Source organism: Cetorhinus maximus, chromosome 18, assembly GCF_964194155.1.
Source record: "Cetorhinus maximus chromosome 18, sCetMax3.hap1.1, whole genome shotgun sequence".
In the NCBI taxonomy this organism is placed as follows: Eukaryota; Metazoa; Chordata; class Chondrichthyes; order Lamniformes; family Cetorhinidae; genus Cetorhinus; species Cetorhinus maximus.
This window is the reverse complement of record NC_135896.1, coordinates 34,056,463-34,077,630: the sequence shown is the minus strand read 5'-3', so window position 1 is coordinate 34,077,630 and position 21,168 is coordinate 34,056,463. Positions and strand designations below refer to the sequence as shown.

The 21,168-nt window shown below is 43.0% G+C and overlaps 1 protein-coding gene across 5 annotated transcripts in view; it reads left to right on the top strand.

The window, feature by feature from the left end:
• nemf (nuclear export mediator factor) overlaps positions 1-21,168 on the top strand; it is a 212,832-nt gene that overhangs the window by 143,766 nt on the left and 47,898 nt on the right. For 4 of the 5 annotated variants that reach the window (XM_078562356.1, XM_078562354.1, XM_078562353.1 and 1 more), the window contains 7 exons: positions 4,502-4,591; positions 4,878-4,951; positions 10,821-10,891; positions 10,978-11,053; positions 12,628-12,690; positions 14,092-14,169; positions 20,043-20,251. In XM_078562356.1, the coding sequence (XP_078418482.1) occupies positions 4,502-4,591; positions 4,878-4,951; positions 10,821-10,891; positions 10,978-11,053; positions 12,628-12,690; positions 14,092-14,169; positions 20,043-20,251 (661 nt within the window). The remainder of the gene's footprint in view (positions 1-4,501; positions 4,592-4,877; positions 4,952-10,820; positions 10,892-10,977; positions 11,054-12,627; positions 12,691-14,091; positions 14,170-20,042; positions 20,252-21,168) is intronic. The other variant, XM_078562355.1, reaches the window with a different exon arrangement.

The window sequence follows — 21,168 nt, the reverse complement described above, 5'->3', positions numbered from 1 at the left end:
AAATGATTGGAAAAAGGGGTTTGGAAAGGGAACGGGGATGGAGGAGAGAGTTCATGATCTGAAGTTGTTGAACTCAATGTTAAGTCCGGAAGGCTGTAAAGTGCCTAGTTGGAAGATGAGGTGCTGTTCCTCCAGTTTGCGTTGAGCTTCACTGGAACATTGCAGCAGGCCAAGGACAGACATGTGGGCATGAGAGCAGGGTGGCGTGTTGAAATGGCAAGTGACAGGGAGGTCTGGGTCATGCTTGCAGTCACCCAGTCTGCATTTGGTCTCTCCAAAGTAGAGGAGACCGCATTGAGAGCAGCGAATGCAGTGGACTAAATTGAGGGAAGTGCAAGTGAAGTGCGGCTTCACTTGAAAGGAGTGTTTGGGATCTTGGACGGTGAGGAGGGGGGAAGTAAAGGGGCAGTTGTAGCACCTTCTGCGTTTGCATGGAAAGGTGCTGTGTGTTTGGGGGGGTGGGGGGCTGAGGTGTAGGGAGTGATGGAGGAGTGGACCAGGGTGTCCCAGAGGGAACGACCCCTGCGGAATGCCGCCAGGGGGAGTGAAGGGAAGATGTGTTTGGTGGTGGCATCATGCTGAGTCATCTATCTCGTTTATATAAATGACAAATAATGGGGGACTCAGCACAGATCCCTGTGGTACGCCACTGGACACTGGCTTCCAGTCACTAAAGCAGCCTTCTGTCATCACCCTCTGTCTCCTACAACTAAGCCAATTTTGAATCCACCTTATCAAATTACCCTGTATCCCATGTGCATTTTCCTTCTTTATAAGTCTGCCATGTGGGACCTTGTCAAAAGCTTTGCTGAACTCCATATAAACTACATCAACTGCACTACCTTCATCTACACACCCGGTCACCTCCTCAAAAAATCCAGTCAAATTTGTTAGGCATGACCTCCCTCTGACAAAGCCATGCTGACTATCCCTGATCAAACTTTGCCTCTCCAAGTGGAGATAGATTCTCTCCTTCAGAGTTTTCTACCTAAGGATATACTTGCCATAGAGGGGGTGCAACAAAGGTTCAATAGACTGATTTATGGGATGAGAAGAGAGATTGAGTAAACTGGGCCTGTACTCTCTGGAGTTTAGAAGAATGAGGGCTGGTCTCATTGAACCTCAGGATTCTGAGAGACTATTTCCACTGGCTAGAGAGTGTGGAACTAGGGGTCATAGTCCCAGAATAAGGGGTTTGACCAATTAGGACTGAGATGAGGAGAAATTTCTTCATTCAGAGGGTATGAATCTTTGGTATTCTCTACCCCTGAGAGTTGTGAATGCTTAGTCGTTGAGTATAGTCAAGGCTGAGATCGGTAGAATTTTGGACTGTAGAGAAATCAGTGGATATGGAGAGCTGGTGGGGAAATGTAGTTGAGATCGAAGATCAGTCATGATCTTAATGAATGATGGAGCAGGCTTGAGTGGCCACAAGGCCTCCTTCTGCTCCTTTTTCTTATGTTCATTTGACTCCCCCAGCTATTGTGTCTACACTTCCTCCCGTCCCACTTCCTATAAGGACTCTTATCCATTCTTCCAGTTTCTTTGTCTGCACCGCTTTTAGTGCTACCTTCCATAGAACTGCTTTCAATATGTCTCCTTTTTCCTCCACCTTGGTTGACAGGAGCCTCAACCCTGCCCATTCCATTTCCCATCTCCTACCCCTTAGCTTCCCTCTCAGAGCCATGTTAGGGATTCCCTTGTCCTCATCTTCCATCCCATCAGCCTCCACATAAAACGAGTCATCATACACCGTTTCTGCTACCTCCAGGCAACACTTGCCTTTTTACCTCCTCTCTTCCTACTGTCTAAGGCTCCAAACCCTCCTTCCATGTGAAACAATAATTTCCTTGTACTTCTTGCAATTTGATATACTCTACCCTCTGTGGTCTCCTCTACATTGGGTGGACCAAATGCAGGTGAGGTGATCTCTTTGTGGAAGACCTCCATTTAGTTCACAAGTGTGACCTGAGCTTCCGGTCACCAGTCATTTTAATTCTCTGCCCCACTTCTGACCTCTCTGTTCTTGGCCTCCAACATTATTTCAAAGTAGCTCAATATGATTTTGAGGAACAGCACCTCATCTTTCAATTACAAAAGCAAAATATTGCAGGTGCTGGAAACCTGAAATAAAAACAGAAAATGCTGCAAATACTCAGCAGGTCAGGCAGCATTCTGTGGAGAGAGAAACAAAATTAGCATTCAGGTCTGTGACTTTTCATCAGAACATCAGATTGATGAAAGATCACAGGCATAAAACATTAACTCTATTTCTCTCTCTACCGATGCTGCCAGACCTGCTGAATATTTTCAACATTTTAGGTTTTTATTTCATTTTTCAATTAGGAACTTTATGGTCTTTTGGACTCAACGTTGAGTGCAACTGTTTCAGATCAAAGCCTTGCTGCTGTTGATGATAATTCTGCTATCCCCGTTTACACATCTTCTCGACCCAACTTTTATTTCCTTCCTTGTCCCATTACAATCTCATTTTGCACTGCATGGTCATCCCTTTTGTCATTTAATCTCTCCAGCCTTCCACCATTATGACAGACATTCCATTTTTGTTTATTCCTCCCCTCCCCTTTTCCTTCCTCTGTACGTGCTTATAACCTGTTACATCTGTACCTTTTTCCAGTTTTGACATAAGATCATTAACCCTGTTTCCGTCTCCACAGATGCTGCCCGACCTGCTGAGTTTTTCCAGTATTTTCTGGTTTTATTTCAGATTTCCCTTGGAATTTTTTGCTTTTGATTATTTAAACCAAGTTGGGTCTTTTAGAACGTAATTAAAAGTGAATTACAGATTTGTAGACCTAACGGTGAATAACAAGCAGGGTTAATGATAAATAATGGAGATCAGAAGCAGGGTTACTATTCATGATTATTCATGGTGAATAATGGCAATGAGAAGCAGGTTCATTGCTGAATATTGGGGATAAGAGCAAGGTTAATGGTGAATAATAGAGAAGAGGACCAGGGTCAACAGTAAATAATGGAGATGAGGAGCAGGGTTAATGGTGAATAATGGAGATGAGGAGCAGGGTTAATGGTGAATAATGGCAATGTTGAGCATGGTTACAACAAGAAAAGCACAGTAAGCAGTTGAGCTTTAAAAATCTTAGCAACTAATTTAGGTGCTCCTTTTTTATTTTCTCTGACACGGTTGGTATCATGTCTGACTAGAGGCCAATAATCTGTAAGTGGAGCTACATAGAATACACAGCACAGAAACTGGCCATTCAGCCCAACTTGTCTCTGCTGGTGTTTATATGTCAGACAAGTCTCCTCCCATTTCATCCACCTCATCTAAGTAAATACCTATCAGTTCCATTCTATCATCAGAAAAAGTAGCTTCTGTGTTATGAGAAGTTCTTCATAAGGAAGAATAATTCTTTCTTATGTCAGAAGTTCAGAGCAGTTGATTTGTTTCTCATGTTTTTCCAGTAACATTGCACTTATGGTCATATTGGTTGCATGTTTTTGCTTTACAGTTTATTCTGACACTTTTTTAAGGCTATACCTAGGTATTTCTCTCATGTTAGTTACTAAGGACCACTCCTGATTTCGAGTTTTCACTCGAGTGATTTTTATCTGCACAACACCTGATTAGATAGTATGTGTAAGTGTCAAACAGAAACTCTTTTTACTGTATTTAACTCTAAATATAACATGAACCTTGTTGTGTTCTTATAGACTAGGAAAGTGGAAGAATACTCCCTGTCAGATCATGATGTGGGCTATAAACTATGAAGTAAATTTATTAGAAGTATTTGATAAGAAGTAGGAATGGACAATACAGTGGCTGGTGCTATTTAACAGAGCTTTTAGCTCAATTTTCCTTCTGTGATGCAATAATAACAAGATTTGCAACACTTCAGTGCTTCTAACAACACTGAACATATATTAGTATTTATAACTCTTGTAATGGCCCACAGATCTCAAGAGCACCTCCAATGAGTTATACTATAACACACTGATGCAAAGTACATCTGGCACATTGAGAGAAAAATGACATCACATATATTTCTCCTTGGCCACCATCCCTACCTGCCTGCTTTTCTTAGAGACCCTCAGTAAGACCCTCACTGGTATAACTGATCTCCACAAGCAAATACAACTGTCACTATTATCAGTGCTTAAAGGCATAATGCTAGCTTTCCAGACACATCGAAACAAAGTAACAAACTATTAGCCTTCCAGAGTTAAGTGGACTGATAAGGAGGTGCTTCTAATTAGATCAGTTCTAATGGATTTTTAACTTAAGAAGTTTTAATATAGCAGAATCTTTGCATCCACTTGTGTGTGTCAACTGTAGAATGCCATTTCAAGCACATGCGGGATGCTGATCATACCCAATTCAGTAACTGACCCTGTAATAAAATATATTTAGAATGCCCAGCCATCTTCAAGATTAGATGTTGAAAAATATTTTTATTTTCTTATGATTTGAAAAATGATGAAATTTCCTATCCATCAAAACATTTCTTTCATTTTAAAGCTTGTGGAGCAACATTGATTGAACATTGCCTGATGAAGATTGGGTTATCTGGTAATGCAAAAGTAGGCCAAGATTTTGATTTGTCTAAAGGTAAGTTTACAGGAGTAGTTAAGTTTACAGGAGTTGTGAAGTTTCTCCATCACAGTTTGAATTCTGATTTTAATTTCAATGCTATTTAAAATAATACATTTTATGAAAATAGTTTAAAGTTTAAATTAATGACTGTTATTGTAAAAATAATTGTAATCTCTGGTATGAATAATGAAAGAATAATTTGAATTTGAAAATTGGATTTATTTTTACTATTTTTCTGCTTTAATTTTCAGAGTTTTAAATACTGCCATTGGTCATATTAATTTTAAGTTTTAATTTCTAGATGGAGAAAAGCTTTTGGCTGTAATACAGAAGGCTGAGGAATTTATGGAGATGACAAATGACTTTAAAGGACAGGTAGATTTATCTAATATTATTTCCTTTGTGATGCTGAGTCTTCCTCTTTTCTGTAAGTTAATTTCCCCCCATTCTGTAATTGGATCTCCTTGTTTCAGATTCCATCCTGGCCTTGGGCGGAATCATCCCAGATTTGCACTAAGTGTGGTCGTGGGAGGGGTGGTAAAAGGACATTTTACCTGCAGTCCGTGATGGTGGGTTTTCACGCTGTATCGTCCCAAACCCGCCACATTATTTATGCATTCCCGGGAAACACGCCGTTTCGATAGCGGGCAGGCTCTCATTCGCCCGCCCGCCATCACCTCACCACTTCATCATGCCAGGCGCCATATTTTAAGTCCAGCCACGCGCACCACATCTCAGCGCTTCCAGCCCATGACTGTTGCAAGGAAGATGTCCACCAAAGGCAAGCAAACTCCAGCAACCAGGTTTAGCAATGGGTCACTGGAACGCCATTTGATGCATTGGAGGCGCGCCAGGGAGTCCTTTGCCCCCGCTTTGGCCTCAGATGGGCAGTGGCGTGACCAACCGGGCTTGGGAGGGGGTGGTCAGCGCGAACGCCTTTCAAAAGAGGACAGCCATCCAAAGACGCAAGAGGATGAATGATCTCCTCCATTTCGCCAGGGTAAATCACACTTCTCATCACTCTCAACTTACACTAATGGTCAAGGTAACCGCCTGCTGATGACCATGTATCGTCCTCCTTCAGCTGTTGAATCAGTGCTCCTCCGTGTTGAACATCAATTGGAGGAAGCACTAAGTGTGGCAAGGGTACCGAATGTACTCTGGGTGAGGGACTTCAATATCCATCACCAAGAGTGGCTCGGTAGCACCACTACTGACCGAGCTGGCCGAGTCCTAAAGAACATAACTGCTAGTTTGGGTCTGCAGCAGGCTGTAAGGGAACCAACAAGAGGGAAAAACATACTTGACCTCATTCTCACTGACCTGCCTGGCGCAGATGCGCTGTCCTTGACAGTAACGGTGGGAGTGACCACCGCACAGTGGTTGTGAAGACAAAGTCCCGCCTTCACATCAGGGATACCCTCCATCGTGTTGTGTGGCATTACCACTGTGCTAAATGGGATAGATTTCGGACAGATCTAACAACTCGAGACCGGGCATCCATGAGGTGCTGTGGGCCATCAACAGCAGCAGAATTGTACTCGAACACAATCTGTAGCCTCATGGCCCAGCATACCCCCCACTATACCATTACCATCAAGCCAGGGGGTCAGAGTCCAGGAGGGCATGCTAGGAGCAGCACCAGGCATACCCAAAAGTGAGGTGTCAACCTGGTGAAACAATAACACAGGACTACTTGTGTGCCAAACAGCATAAGCACAAAATGATAGGCAGAGCTAAGCGATCCCACAACCAACGGATCAGATCTAAGCACTGCAGTCCTGCCACATCCAGTTGTGAATGTTGGTGGACAATTAAACAACTCACTGGAGGAGGAGGCTCCACAACTATCCCCATCCTCAATGATGGAGGAGCCCAGCACATAAGTGCCTAAGATAAGGCTGAAGAATTTGCTGCAATCTTCAGCCAGAAGTGCTGAGTGGAAGATCTATCTCGGCCTCCTCCAGAGGACTGCAGCATCACAGATGCCAGTCTTCAGCTAATTCGATTCACTCTGTGATATCAAGAAACTGCTGAAGGCACTGGATAGTGCAAAGGTTATGGGCCCTAACAATATTCCAGCAATAGTATTGTAGACTTGTGCTCCAGAGTTTGCCGCACCCTAAGCCAAGCTGTTCCTGTATAGCTACAACACTGGCATCTACCTGGCTATGTGGAAAATTGCCCAGTTATGTCTTGTACACAAAAAACAGGACAAATCCAACCCGGCCAATTACCGCCCCATCAGTCTACTCTCGATCATCAGTGCAGTACTGGAAGGGGCCATCAACAGTGCTATAAAGCAGCACTTGCTTAGCAATACGCAGCTCACTGAAGCCCAGTTTGGGTTCTGCCAGGGCCACTCAGCTCCGGACCTCATTACAACCTTGGTTCAAACATGGACAAAAGAGCTGAACTCCCAAGGTGAGAGTGACTGCCCTTGACACCTAGGCTGCATTTGACCGAGTGTGACATCAAGGAGCCCAAGCAAAATTGGAGTCAAGGGGGATCAGGGGGAATATTCTGCACTGGTTGGAGTCATACCTAGCACTAAGGAAGGTAGTTGTGGTTGTTGGTCATCTCGGCTCCAGGACATCACTGCAGGAGTCCCTCAGGTTGGTGTCCTCGGCCCAACCATCTTCAGCTGCTTCATCAATGACCTTTCTTCGATCATAAGGTCAGGAGTGGGGATGTTCGCTGGTGATTGCACAATATTCAGCACCATTCGCGACTCCTCGGATACTGAAGCAGTCCATGTCCAAATGCAGCAAGATCTGGACAATATCCAGGCTTGTGCTGACAAGTGACAAGTGCCACACAAGTACCAGGCAATGACCATCTCCAACAAAAGAGAATCTAACCATCGCACCTTGATGTTCAACAGCATTACCATCACTGAATCCCCCACTATCAACATCCTGGTGGTGACCATTGATCAGAAACTGAACTGGACTAGCCATATAAATTTTGTGGCTACAAGAGCAGGTCAGAGGCTGGGAATCCTGTGATGAGGAACTCACCTCCTGACTCACCCAAAGCCTGTCCACCATTTACAAGGCACAAGTCAGGATTGTGATGGAATATTGCTCATTTTCTGGATGAGTGCAGCTTCCACAACACTTGTGAAGCTTGACACCGTCCAGGAGAAAGCAGCCCACTTGATTGGCACCACATGCACAAGCATTCGCTCCAGGCTTCGGCCCTCCAAAGAACACCCGCCAAGGTCATCACAGACCTTGCAGTCAACAGGTGGCCCCCACCTCCGCTGTAGATGTCTGGGGAGCACCAAGATGTAGCGGCAGGGTTAAGAAAGTTAAGAATTAGTTGCACAGTCTGGACACAGGTGTTAATCACTTGTACATACTGTTCACTATTGTCAATAAACTCTCAGGAATGTCTCCCTGCCCATGGCTCCTTGTTCTGATGAGCACTGTTCATGTCACTCAAACATTTCTGCACAAGGCAGGTGTCTCAGTCCAGGGCCTCTTCCCCGTTCTTTAAGCAGCCTTTAGACCAAAGTCTAAAGATGGTCTGGCCTTACACTCCCTGGACACATTACTGATGCCTGCACCTCAACGGTGCTTGTCATTGTTGCCAGAATGTAGTGGGCAGGTGTCAGAATCCTGTCATTCTCTGTGTGCTCTCAGCACCTTTAAGGTGGGGCTGACCCCCATCTTTTCAGCATCTGTGACCAGTGACGCTGTGCTCCTGAAGGGCTCAGGTGCTGAAGGCAGACAAAGGATCAGATGCTTCTTAATTTTCATGGTTGCGTCTCTTATATGACCCTGATCACAGAGCGCAAGCGAGCTGCCCTCGGCCAGACAGGAGTCAGGCATTCTCAGAGGCTATGTAAAGATCTATGGAGTGTCCTCACTTCATGTTGTCACCATTCTCCTGCAACCGAGCGACTATTAGGGCCTCCACTGCATTAACACAGAGGGTATACATGCTGCTATAAGCCAGACTGGAGTCATAAGTTCACAGATGCAATGAGAGGATCTATGGGGTCTCCTCACTGCATGTTGTCATCATCCTTCACAAATCTAGCAACTGTGGGGACCTCCCAAGCGTGCTTGCCTCGTCTAGCCAGTGCGATGGCCTCATCCCCGTCATCGTCGCCTTCGAGGACCTCCTCGGCCTCATCCCCATCGGAGGCGTCCTCATTGATGAGACCTCCAGCTCCTCCATCTCCTTCTCAGCCAGCCCCTCTCCCTGTTGCAGCGCCAGGTTGTAAAGGGCGCAGCAGACGATGACGATGCATGACACCCTCTGCTGCATATAATGCAGGGCTCCACCAGACTGGTCCAGGCACTGGAACCTCATTTTCAGCATCCCGATGGTCTGCTCTACCAAGTTGCGAGTCGCAGCATGAGCCTTATTATACCTTCGCTCCGCTGCAGTCTGAGGCTGTTGCACGGTTGTCATCAGCCACAGCCTCTGCGGGTAGCCCTGGTCCCCGAGGAGCCATCCCTGCAGCTTCTGTGGACCCTGGAATACTTCAGGGATCGGTGACCAACTGAGGATGTAAGAGTTGTGCACACTCCCTGTAAACCATGCGCAGACCTGCAGGATGCATTTCTGGTGGTCGCACACCAGCTGCATATTCAGTGAATGGAATCTCTCGTGATAAACATTGTTGACCGCCTGTTGTGATGGAGATCTAAGTGCGACGTGAGTGCAGTTAATTATACCCTGCACCTGTGGGAAACCCGAGATCAGGGTGAATCCAGTCGCTCTTGCATCCTGGCTGTCCTGGTCCTGGGTGAAATGCACAAAGTTGTGTGCCCTTGCAAAGATGGCATCCGTGACCTCATGGATGCATTTGTGGGTGGAAGCTTGTGAGATTCCACAGAGTTCACCTGTGGAACCCTGAAAGGAGTCACTGGTGTAGAAATTAGATGCCGTGGTCACTTTCATGGCCACTGGCAGTGGATGCCCTCCATGACCCTGTGGCGCCAAATCCTGCAGTAGCTGGCAGATGTGGCTGACCTAGACATGCGCAGTCTTCGGCGACACTTGGTCTCGGTTCTCGGTCATCTGCAGGAATGAAAGGTGGCGTCCATAGACCATGGATGTCGCTAGGCGCTGACCAGCGACGGCTCGCTGTGGCTCATTGGTAGGGTGTGCGGTAGCCCCAGCTACCCCTTCTTCCTGAGGGTACTGCTCCTCCCTCTGCACAGCCAGGAGCCTCAGTCACTCCCTCCTCTGTTATCCTCGCTCTTTGTAGGCCATCAGGCATATAGATAATTCACCAGGCTCCATGCTCCTGATGTACTCCTCTTGCAGGATGAAAGAGAGAGACACATGGGTTAGCATGGATGTACTAAGAACCTGTCCTGGTTAAACCTTAACGCTTCCCGGAGAGTGCTGGCCACCACTTGGATAGCCAGAGACTAGTGCGCTCCATGGCTGCCTGAGACTCCACCCACTTCCGCCCCATTCCACCCGACCGATTGGCTGCAGCTTTGCCGATTGTACTGCATGCTGTTTTGTCAGCCCAGGCATAGGCACTCTCTCAAGCCGCGCTGCAAGGCAGCACAGTTACCTTGAACTATTGGGGATATTGGTCCAAACCGGGATGCTGACATTGCAAGGGGCTGTGAGCGCCTCCACCAGTGACTGCTCCTTGGCCAGCTTTAGCAAGGAGATTCTACAACGTGTGCAGTCGTACAACTGTTTTGCAGTCCACTAAAACGCTCATGACTTTGCAGCCTGTGCCGGGGCGGTTGAAAAGCTCTGGAGCACTTGATGGCATTTTGATGCCTCTGCAATGCTGTGTTTTTTAAGAGCTGCTTTCTTTTGTTAAATTTTGGAAGCTAGAGTGCAGTTAGTTCTCTTTTAAAAAAGGAAAATACTGTGGATGCTGGAAATTTGATATGAGAACAGAAAATGCTGGAAATCAGCAGATCTGGCACCATCTGTGGAGAGAAACAAAGTTAATGTTTCAGGTCTGTGGCCATTCATCAGAACTGGGAAAAGTTAGAAATGTTAGGTTTTGAGCAAGTGGAAGGGGGGAGGGTGGGAAGAAGAGCAAAGGAGAAGGTCTGTGTTAGGGTGGAGGACAGGAGAGATTAAATTAAAAAGGTTTCATGGTGCAAGGCCAAAAGAGCTGGTAATGGGACAAATAAAGAAACAAAAGATGTGTCTTGAAGATGTTTTTAAAATCATGTGCCCATTTAAATTTTAAACTACTTATAACCATGAAATGCACATTGTATTAATTATTTTTGATATTTTTGGTTAGGGTTATATCTTACAGAAGCGAGAAAAAAAGCCAAGTTTGGATCCAAACAAGCCACCTGAAGAGTTACTAACGTAAGTCTAATACTTGTTGCATTATAGTATGATTGTAGAGCTATTAGACTGTCTTTTTTTTAAAAAAAAGTTTTTCTCCTTTACAGCTATGAGGAATTTCATCCGTTTCTTTTTGCACAGCATACAAACTATTCTTGCATAGCCTTTGACTCCTTTGATAAGGTAATAATACACTTTTGGATTTTATATTTTCTTTTTTCTTTCTTCTGAAATGTTTAGTCTTATTTAGGCATAGATGTGAGATGCCTGGTAATGGGACATCAATATATTACACTTATTTCTTAATCATGCACAAATATGATACATTCTTCAAGAAGTACATTGATCCCTCATTGCAACATTTGCATATAGGAGGTAATTTTAAAAGTACATGCTGCCGTTGGGAAAAAATGGGCAGTGCTTGCATGAATTTTCTCTTTGAGCTGCTTGGGAACAAGGCTTCTCATGAGCTTCTTATGGTTCTGACTGTAATTTGTGTATTCATGTATGGCTCCCATTATTTACTATTGTTTTCAGGATTCTGTATTTCAGTTTGATGTTAGTATATGGTTTTGATATAGATTGGATTTTTAGTGATAATGAGTACTTTTTAAAGCAAAAATGGAGGCAAAGACATCAGTGACCAAACAGCATTTCTGGTTTTAATGTGGGATTATTTGGTTGCAACATACGCAAAAGAGCCTCAACAATTTTTTTTTGAATGACCTTTTTTGTTGCAAACATCCAGCTCACATTCTTGCACTATCTAAGTAAAAGCCAAAAATGAGAACACTGGTTTTTTATTGTCAATAACATGTTTAAGGTTATTTCTCAATTTGAAATAAATTGGTCCTCTAACTTTTTATAAAGAAACAGGAAGAAAAGAACTTGGAATTATGTATTTTGTGGAAGATGATGAGTCAAAATTTCACTTCTTTATGTATTCTTTCATGGAGATTATGTATGTTTTAATTCACTGCAGTAACCTGTTTGCATGCTAGAGGAAATTATATAAAAGAATCACTGGCATTTGTTCCATTTGTAGTTTAAAACTATTGTAATGGTTATTGAGGCACACACTGATAATTGTGTCTGACAGTATGTAATAGATTACGTTTAAGCTGCAAATGTTTTTAGTGGAAGACTCTCGCTATCCAAACATTGAAGATGAAATGTAAATGAATAATTTTGTACTTGGCTTATATTTGAGTTTAAGTATAAACATAAATAAAAGTAAAAATCTTTAAATTATCTGTATCTGTTGCATGAGAATAAAATCCTTTGCAAAAATGTGTTAACATTTATAGTGGAAAAACACTGTCATAAGAAATATTATTCCAATGATAAATCAGTGATTTATTGGCAACAATAAGTTATACAAACCAGAAGGGTCCCACATTCATTCCTGGTCTATACTAGGTTAATTTATGTCAGCTAGGATGCAGATAAGGATACTACAGTTGGTCTCAGTACCTGTTGGTTAAGGAGTTTCTGCTCCTAATCACTACAGGGCAACTTCCATTGGAAGTGCATGTGTAGTATGGGTAAAGGCAGGATTGGGCTTGGGTGTGGTATCCATTCTATGCTGAATAGTTTGCTAACACTCAATACCAAAGTTCAAGGACTACTTTGGCAAGGGAAATAAGAGGGTGCCCTGCACTGATACAATAGAGCCGCAGCAACATAAATGCTACTGTCTGTTTCTTTTTAGTGTTTAATTTTTTATGCTAATTTTGTAAAAAATTTTTTTTGTTCAGGCAGTTGATGAGTTTTACTCAAAATTAGAAAGCCAGAAAATAGATTTAAAGGCTTTGCAACAGGTAAGGTTTAACAGCCTTTAAACAGCACTGAAAGATTTCACAATATTTTAATTAATGAATGTATATTATTGATGTTCTCTCTTCATCTTCTTCCTGCAATTGCACAGTCAAAAACACATTTACCAGAGTTAAAGGGATGCCTATTTCTGTTAACCTGAGTAAAGATTGTTTAGGCTCAAATGGAGCACAAACACTGGTATGGAGCAGTTGGGCTGAAAGGTTATATAGCACTGAAACAAGCCTATTAAATTTCACCAAATTTGTTAAATGACTTTACATTGCCTCAAAGTTGAATGAAGTTTCAGGACTACTAGACATTCATAATAACATTTACAAAAATATTTTTATATTTCAATTTCTCACTGCTTGGGAAGAAAATGATCCTCTACAAGTAGATTAGTACCCTCCCCCTTCATATATAGCCCATCTTTCCAGAATAGCTCCCATCTGTCCCAGAACTGTGCAGTGCCCAGCAAGGTAAATTTTTTATTCCTGGTACCACACTGTTCTTCGTGCATCGTAGCGTGTGACTGAGGATGTTATGCTGAAATATTCACCTGTGAAGCTTTGTTCCTAAAATTGCTTCCTAATCTCCTAAATTCAGTTTACAGGTCTGTCTTTATTTATGTAATTTTAAAAAGATTTAACCAAGCTTCTCCATATTCAGCCCTTTTCAATAATATGCATGCTTGGTACAATTTGTACCTGTATGTCCCTTTGTGACTTTCAAATAAGAATAGTTCTTCCCATTACCATTGTAATCAGAATGTTCTAATGTTTTATTATTAAATTTGGAAGTTTTATTAAATTTATTTGTGCTTTGTCCTACTTAACTTTCTTGCACATAATGTATTACATTGTATGGTGACTGTTACTTCACTATTTACATTCAAAGTTTACCTTTTGGCTCAAAAATCAGAAATTCTGACTGTATTCATGATGATACTTTTATTAATAAAACACAAGGTTTAATATTACATCTATAATTGTTTCATTAAACAGAAAATGAAGAACATGGCTCAATTCCAAGGTTATACAAACATTAGGACTCTGAGATTCCATGGGGATTCTCCTAGTCTCCAGCGCTAATTTTGGCAAGAGACCAGGGTAACAATGTAAAGGGCTGAAACTAGATGTTTACTCTTTTACTTTGGAGTCCTGCTGGTCTCCCGCCAAAGTAGAACACCCCCACAGAATTTGAGGGTGATGTTTTTTGCTTGATAAGGATATTATAAGAATATAATTTATAATAATGTGTAAACAGACTAATACATAGTTTACAAGCACTTTCAAAAGAGGTGAAAAAAAGAGGTAAACTTTCCAAATGAAAAGATGCACCATTGATGATCGCAGTAGACAAGATACGTGGTATATATAATGCCTTATATTTCATGTTTCAAGGAAAAACAAGCATTGAAGAAACTGGAAAATGTTCGTAAAGACCATGAGAAAAGATTGGATGCCTTACAAACGAATCAGGTAAGATTAATTATAAACCTGTAACAGTATAGAGTATGTTGGCTAATTGTAAACTTGCTGCTGTGGATATTAATTTTATCATCTATACAGCTGCAGTCGTCTTCAAGGATAGCGTGTTCATGTATAATTGTTAATTTGTTTGCATAACTTCTTTTGGTTTAGATTGAATACATGATCTTTTTACCCACAGATTGAGATGAACTGTGTGGTTGCATCAGCTGCCACCTTTTCCATATGCCATCTCCAATCCCTCTCCTCCCCATCTTCCTCTTTTTTTGGTCCTTACTGGATCTCTTTCTTTTATGGGAATGATCTCCTCAGGGAGGTGATGGCATAGTGGTATTATCACTGGACTTGTAATCCAGAGACCCAGGGTAATGCTCTGGGAACCCGGGTTCAAATCCTGCCCCGGCAGATGGTGGAATTTGAATTCAAATTCAAAAGCCTAATGATGACCATGAAACCATTGTCAATTGTTGTAAAAATCCATTCGCTAATGTCCTTTAGTACATGTGATTCCAGGTTGATTCTTAAATGCCCTCTGGACTCCGTTGTATCAAACCGCCACAAAAAAGGAATGAAACCGGACGGACCACCCGGCATCGACCCAGGAAACCTTGGCGACCTGCAAAGTCCATGTTGAACATCACTTGGAGGAAGCACTGAGAGTGGCAAGGGCGCATAATGTAATCTGGGTGGGGGACTTCAATGTCCACCACTACTGACCCAGCTGGCCAAGTCCTAAAGGACATAGCTGCTAGACTGGGTCTGTAGCAGGTAGTGAGGGAACCAACAAGAGAGAAAAACATACTTGACATCATCCTCACCAACCTGCCTGCCGCAGATGCATCTGTCCATGACAGTATCAGTAGGAGTGACCACCGCACAGTGGTTGTGGAGACGAAGTCCTGCCTTCACATTGAGGATACCCTCCATCGTGTTGTGTGGCACTATCACCATGCTAAATGGGATAGATTTCAAACAGATCTAACAACTCAAGACTGGGCATCCATGAGGCAGTAGCACAATTGTATTAGAATGCAATCTCTAACCTCATTGTCCGGCATAACATTACCATCAAGCCAAGGGATCAACCCTGGTTCAAAAGCACCAAACATACCTAAAAATGAGGTGTCAACCTGGTGAAGCTATAACACAGGACTACTTGCATGCCAAACACCATAAGCAGCAAGTGATAGACAGAGTTAAGTGACCCCATAACCAAGGGATCAGACCTAAGCTCTGCGGTCCTGCCACATCCAGTCATGAATGGTGGTGGACAATTAAACAACTCACTGGAGGAGGAGGCTTCACAAATATCCCATCCTCACTGATGGGGGAGCCCAGCACATCAATGCAAAAGATAAGGCATTTGCTACAATCTTCAGCCAGAAGTGCTGAGTGGATGATCCAATTCGACCTCCTTCGGAGGTTCCCAGCATCACAGATGCCAGTCTTCAACCAGTTCGATTCACTCCACGTGCTATCAAGAAACGGTTGAAGGCATTGATACTGCAAAGGCTATGGGCTCTGGCAAAAGTACTGAAGACTTGTGCTCCAGAACTTGCCACGTCCCTAACCAAGCTGTTCCAGTGCAGCTACAACACTGGCATCCACTCGGCTATGTGGAAAATTGCCCAGGTATGTCCTGTCCACAAAAAGCAGGAGAAATCGAACCCAGCTAATTACTGCCCCATCAGTTTACTCTCGATAATCAGTAAAGTAATGGAACTGGGTCATCAACATTGCTATCAAGCAGCACTTGCTTAGCAATACCCTGCTCACTGATGCCCAGTTTGAGTTCCACTAGAGCCACTCAGCTCCTGACCTCATTACAGCCTTGGTTCAAACATGGACAAAAGAGCTGAACTCCCGAGGTGAGGTCAGAGTGACTGCCCTTGACATCACGGCTGCATTTGACTGAGTGTGGCATCAAGGAGCCCTAGCAAAACTGGAGTCATTGGGAATCGGGGAAAACTCTCCACTGGTTGGAGTCGTACCTAGCTCAAAGGAGGATGGTTGTGGTTGTTGGTGGTCAGTCATCTCAGCTGCAGGACATCACTGCAGGAGTTCCTCAGGGAAGTGACCTAGGCGCAACCATCTTCAGCTGCTTCATCAATGACCTTCCTTCTACCATAAGGTCAGAAGTGGGGATTTCGCTGATGATTGCACAACGTTCAGCACCATTTGCGACTCCTCAGATACTGAAGCAGTCCATGTCCAAATGCAGCAAGACCTGGACAATATCCAGGCTTGTGCTGACAAGTGGCAAGTAACATGCGCGCCACACGAGTACCAGGCAATGACCATCTCCAAGAAGAGAGAATCCAACCATCGCCTCTTGACGTTCAATGGCATTACCATCACCTGAATCACCCACTATCAACATCCTGGGGGTTACCATTGACCAGAAATTGAACTGGATTAGCCATATAAATACTGTAGCTACAAGAGCAAGTCGGAGGCTAGGAATCCTGTGGTGAGTAACTCAACTCCTGACTCCCAAAGCCTGTCTACCCTCTACAAGGTGCAAGTCAGGAGTATGATGGAATACTCCCTACTTGCCTGGATGAGTGCAGCTCCCACAACACTCAAGAAGCTTGACACCATCCAGGACAAAGCAGCTTGCTTGGTTGGCACCCCATCCACAAACATTCAATCCCTCCGCCACCGATGCACAGAAGCAGCAGTGTGTACCATCTACAAGATGCACTGCAGGAATTCACCAAGGCTCCTTCGGCAGCACCTTGCAATCCCACGACCACTGTCACTTAGCAGGACAAGGGCAGCAGACACATGGGAACACCACTACCTGGAAGTTCCCCTCCAAGCCACTCACCATCCTGACTTGGAAATATATCGTTGTTCCTTCACTGTCACTGGGTCAAAATCCTGGAACTCCCTCCCGAACAGCATTGTGGGTGTACCTAAACCACATGGATTGTAGCGGTTCAAGAAGGCAGCTCACCACCACCTTCTCAAGGGCAACGAGGGATGGGCAATAAATGCTGGCCCAGCCAATGAAGTCCTTAACCCTGTGAATGAATAAAAAGAAAACCTAACACCTAATCACTCAATCACCCTTCCTTGCCCCAGAACCCACTGCACACTTTTGAAGATTTTCCACAGTCACCAGTTCCCTCCCCATAAAAACTGCTGTTGTCACTCCCTCCTCAACAATCCTACAGTTAGTCCCTCCATCCTCTCCCAATTCTTTTAACTGGCTTTCTTTTAAGCCTCAATTTTGATTGTGATGTTGCCACCTATCTTTGTGTTCATCTCTTCCATAATCCCATGCCTATCCCTTCCAGGCTGGCATCTTCCCTGCCCACAGCACTGAGGCTAAATCTGTCAATTAGAGGATGGATTAGAAGCGGGGTGTGACAAGCAATACACTTGCACTCAGTGGCGCCATACACCGTCGGGAAGCGTGCAATCTGAATAAAGTGTGTGCTGTTTCCGCCTGATGATCTTCAGCAAGAAATAATGAAATGTCGTTAGGAGCTCCCTTTGAATAGAGAGCATCAGCGACCACCCTTATGTGATAATGGGTGGCAAACTGCAAAATGTTGCAAGTATCTCCAACTCCAGCTGGCAAGGAGCCATACGTGTATAAGTCCATTGCCATGGTCAACTTCTCAGCCACTGGCAGTGTGGTCCTTGCAGTGCTGTGAGGTTGCAGTTGCAGCAGGTGGCAGATTTCACTGAGGATGCCCTTATTGAAGTGCAGGTGCCTCACGCTATTCCTTGCTGAGATTCAGGGAGAAATAACCCCTGAACACCCTGGACAAATATGTCCTCAGGATGAGATCCCTTCTTCTCCTTCTAGCAGCTGTCCTGCTCTTCTGGTTTCTGCAGAAGCCTTGAAGTCAACAAGTACTGCTTCACCACTTACCTCATCAATTCTTGTAGACTTTTACAACATGAAGGAACTATAGAGAACACCCCTTTAGGTAGTGGATGATGCTTTTAATTAGCGCTGGTGAGGGGTCCTTCCTGCTGCTTAATGTGTATTCAGTTGTGTGGGGTTAAAGAGAGGGTGTTGTTTGGCTGCAACATTGAGCTCCAAAACGCCACCGCTAGCATCAATCGGCATTGTACGCTGACGCTGATTGATGTCATGATCTGCCTTATTTGCATTAGCGGACGTTGGCCACACCAACGCCCTGACCAAGAGGGTGTCTGGCACAATTCACAGCAGAAGTCTGCATGTGCCATTTTGATGCCCAAACAGCACCTGCGCTACCGAGCCCAGGTTCACACTCAAAGGCCTGACCTTTGCGCTCGTCAGGCAATCGGCAGGCCTGGGAGCGAACATGCCATGGAAAATTGCTTACAATTGTACACAGTACTCCAGATGTGATCTCACCAATGTCCTGTATAACTGAAGCATAACCTCTGTACTTTTGTGTTCAATTCCCCTCGCAGTAAACAATAACATTCTATTAGTTTTCCGAATTACTTGCAGTAGGTTAGTATGCAGGCACAGCGATTCGGGCACTAGGACACCCAGATCCTTCTGCATCTCCAAGCTCTGCAATCTCTCACCGTTTAGATAATGTGTTTTTTTCATTCTTCCTGCCAAAATGGACAATTTCACATCTTCCCACATTATACTCCATTTATGATATCTTTGCCCACTCACTTAATCCATCTATATCTCTTTTTGTATCCTCCTTATGTCCTCTTCACAATTTAACTTTCCTACCTCTCTTTGTGTCATCAGCAAATTTAGCAACCATATCCCCAGTCCCTCATCCAAGTCATTTTTATCAATTATAAAACAGAGGCCCCAGCACTGATCCCTGTAGCGCACCACTCATTACATCTTGCCAACCATAAAATGACCCATTTATACCTACTCTGTTTCCTGTTAGCTGCTCAAACTGCTAGCTATGTCAATATGTTATCCCCCCTCACCATGAGCTTTTATTTTTCGCCATAATCTTTGATATGGCACCTTATCAAATGCTTTCTGGAAATCTAAGTACAGTACATCCACTAGTTCTCCTTTATCCACAGCACATGTTACTTCTTCAAAGCATTCATTAGTGATTTCCCTCTCTCAAAACCTTGTTGACTTTGCCTGATTACCTTGAATTTTTCAAAGTGCCCTGCTATGACGTCTTTAATGATAGCTTCTAACATTTTCCTTACGACACATGTTAAGCTAACTGGCCTATTGTTTCCTGATTTCTGTCTCCCTCCTTTTTTGAATAAAGGAGTTACATTCACCATTTTTCAATCTAATGGAACCTGCCCCAAATCCAGGGAATTTTGGAAAATTAAAACCAACACATCAACTCTCACTGGCCACTTATTTTAAGACCCTAGGATGAAGTCTGTCAGGACCCAGGGATTTGTCAGCCTGCAGCGCCAACAATTTGCTCAGTACCACTTCCTTGGTGATTGTAATTTTCTTGAGTTCCTCCCTCCCTTCCATTTCCTGATTTATAGCTACTTTTATCCTCACTGACCTACTTTGGCTCTTATTCCCCCAAAACCTCAAATTTAACATTCTGATCCTTTTGTTTACATTGCTTCATACTTTTGATCCATATACGCACTCTCTCCCCACCCAAGTGCTCTGCCAAGGCTCCATGCTCTGAAATTTGTTCCCCATACCTCTTAACTCTGTATTTTCCTTTAAGATGCTCCTTAAAATCCACTTCTTTGACCAAGCTCTTGGTTCTCCTCTTAACTCTAAACCAAAGAGAAAGATATTATTTCTTTTAATTATACCACTGAAGTGTCTTGGGGCATTTTTTATGTTATCGGTGTTATATATCTATGGATATAGATATATATGTACATATATTTACAATGTCATAAAATTATAATTAAATTTTATATCTACATTTCTCTTTCAATAGGAATATGATAAGATTAAAGGAGAGCTAATTGAGATCAATCTGAGTATTGTTGATAAAGCTATTCAAGTGATACGCAGTGCCTTAGCTAATCAGATTGACTGGACAGAAATTGGGAGCATTGTAAAAGAAGCACAGGAACAAGAAGATGCTGTAGCTTGTTCCATAAAAGAGCTGAAGCTGAACACCAATCATATCACGATGTTGCTAAAGTAAGCTTTTTACTTTTATCAATGTAAGTTCTTAATCCAAGAAATATAATTGAAGATGTACTGCATTTTGAAGAAGGATTTCAACACATAAATAGCACAAAAATGTATCAGTTTGCAATTCTGACAATAATATACATTTGGCCCCCTCCTTTTGTCTCATTCTAATTTATGGCAAATTGGGAGATAATAGTACAGTAAATACCTGATGATGTGCATCTGGTTGTTCAGATTCCCAAGGTGAATGACTCTGCACACTGATAATTTATGGAATCAACAAAATACTAATGTGAGAAAATTTGCTGCTTGCAAATTTCTTGCAAAATTCTTTTTTGAGAATTTTCAGTAAATATATAAATGCCTGGAAAGTATAGAATTTTCCTGTTAAGCTATTTTATAATGAGCCTTAATTACATTAGAATGGAGTAAAATGTCCCACCGGAAATGGAACTCAGGCTATTGTTATTGATAACAATAATAATAATTAATAACAAGATCTTGAAAGTCTTCCATATACAAAAAATAACTGATAAGCATATTGTTACATGCACCTGAATCATTAGGGTCAGTAATCCATGTATGGTGCCTTTGGTTTGATTGCAGTATCTTTTGTTCCACTATAAATAATTTATTGAATAAACAAATAGGTTTTGGAATTGTATTTTTGCAAAGGTTGTGTAAGATGCCTGTGTAGATTATAGAACATATCTGTATGCATGAAATATACTCTTGAAACTGCTAACATTCGGTCTAAACCCCTTATGCGCAATCAAATTAATAATTCTCCTGAACTGGATTTCCACCCCATAGATCAATGATTGTAGATGCTTTAAATTTAACTGACCTTTGAATCATTTCACATTGCTCAGTCCAAAGTCTATTATAAGTTACACAAACCAAACCAATCACAGCAAAGACAC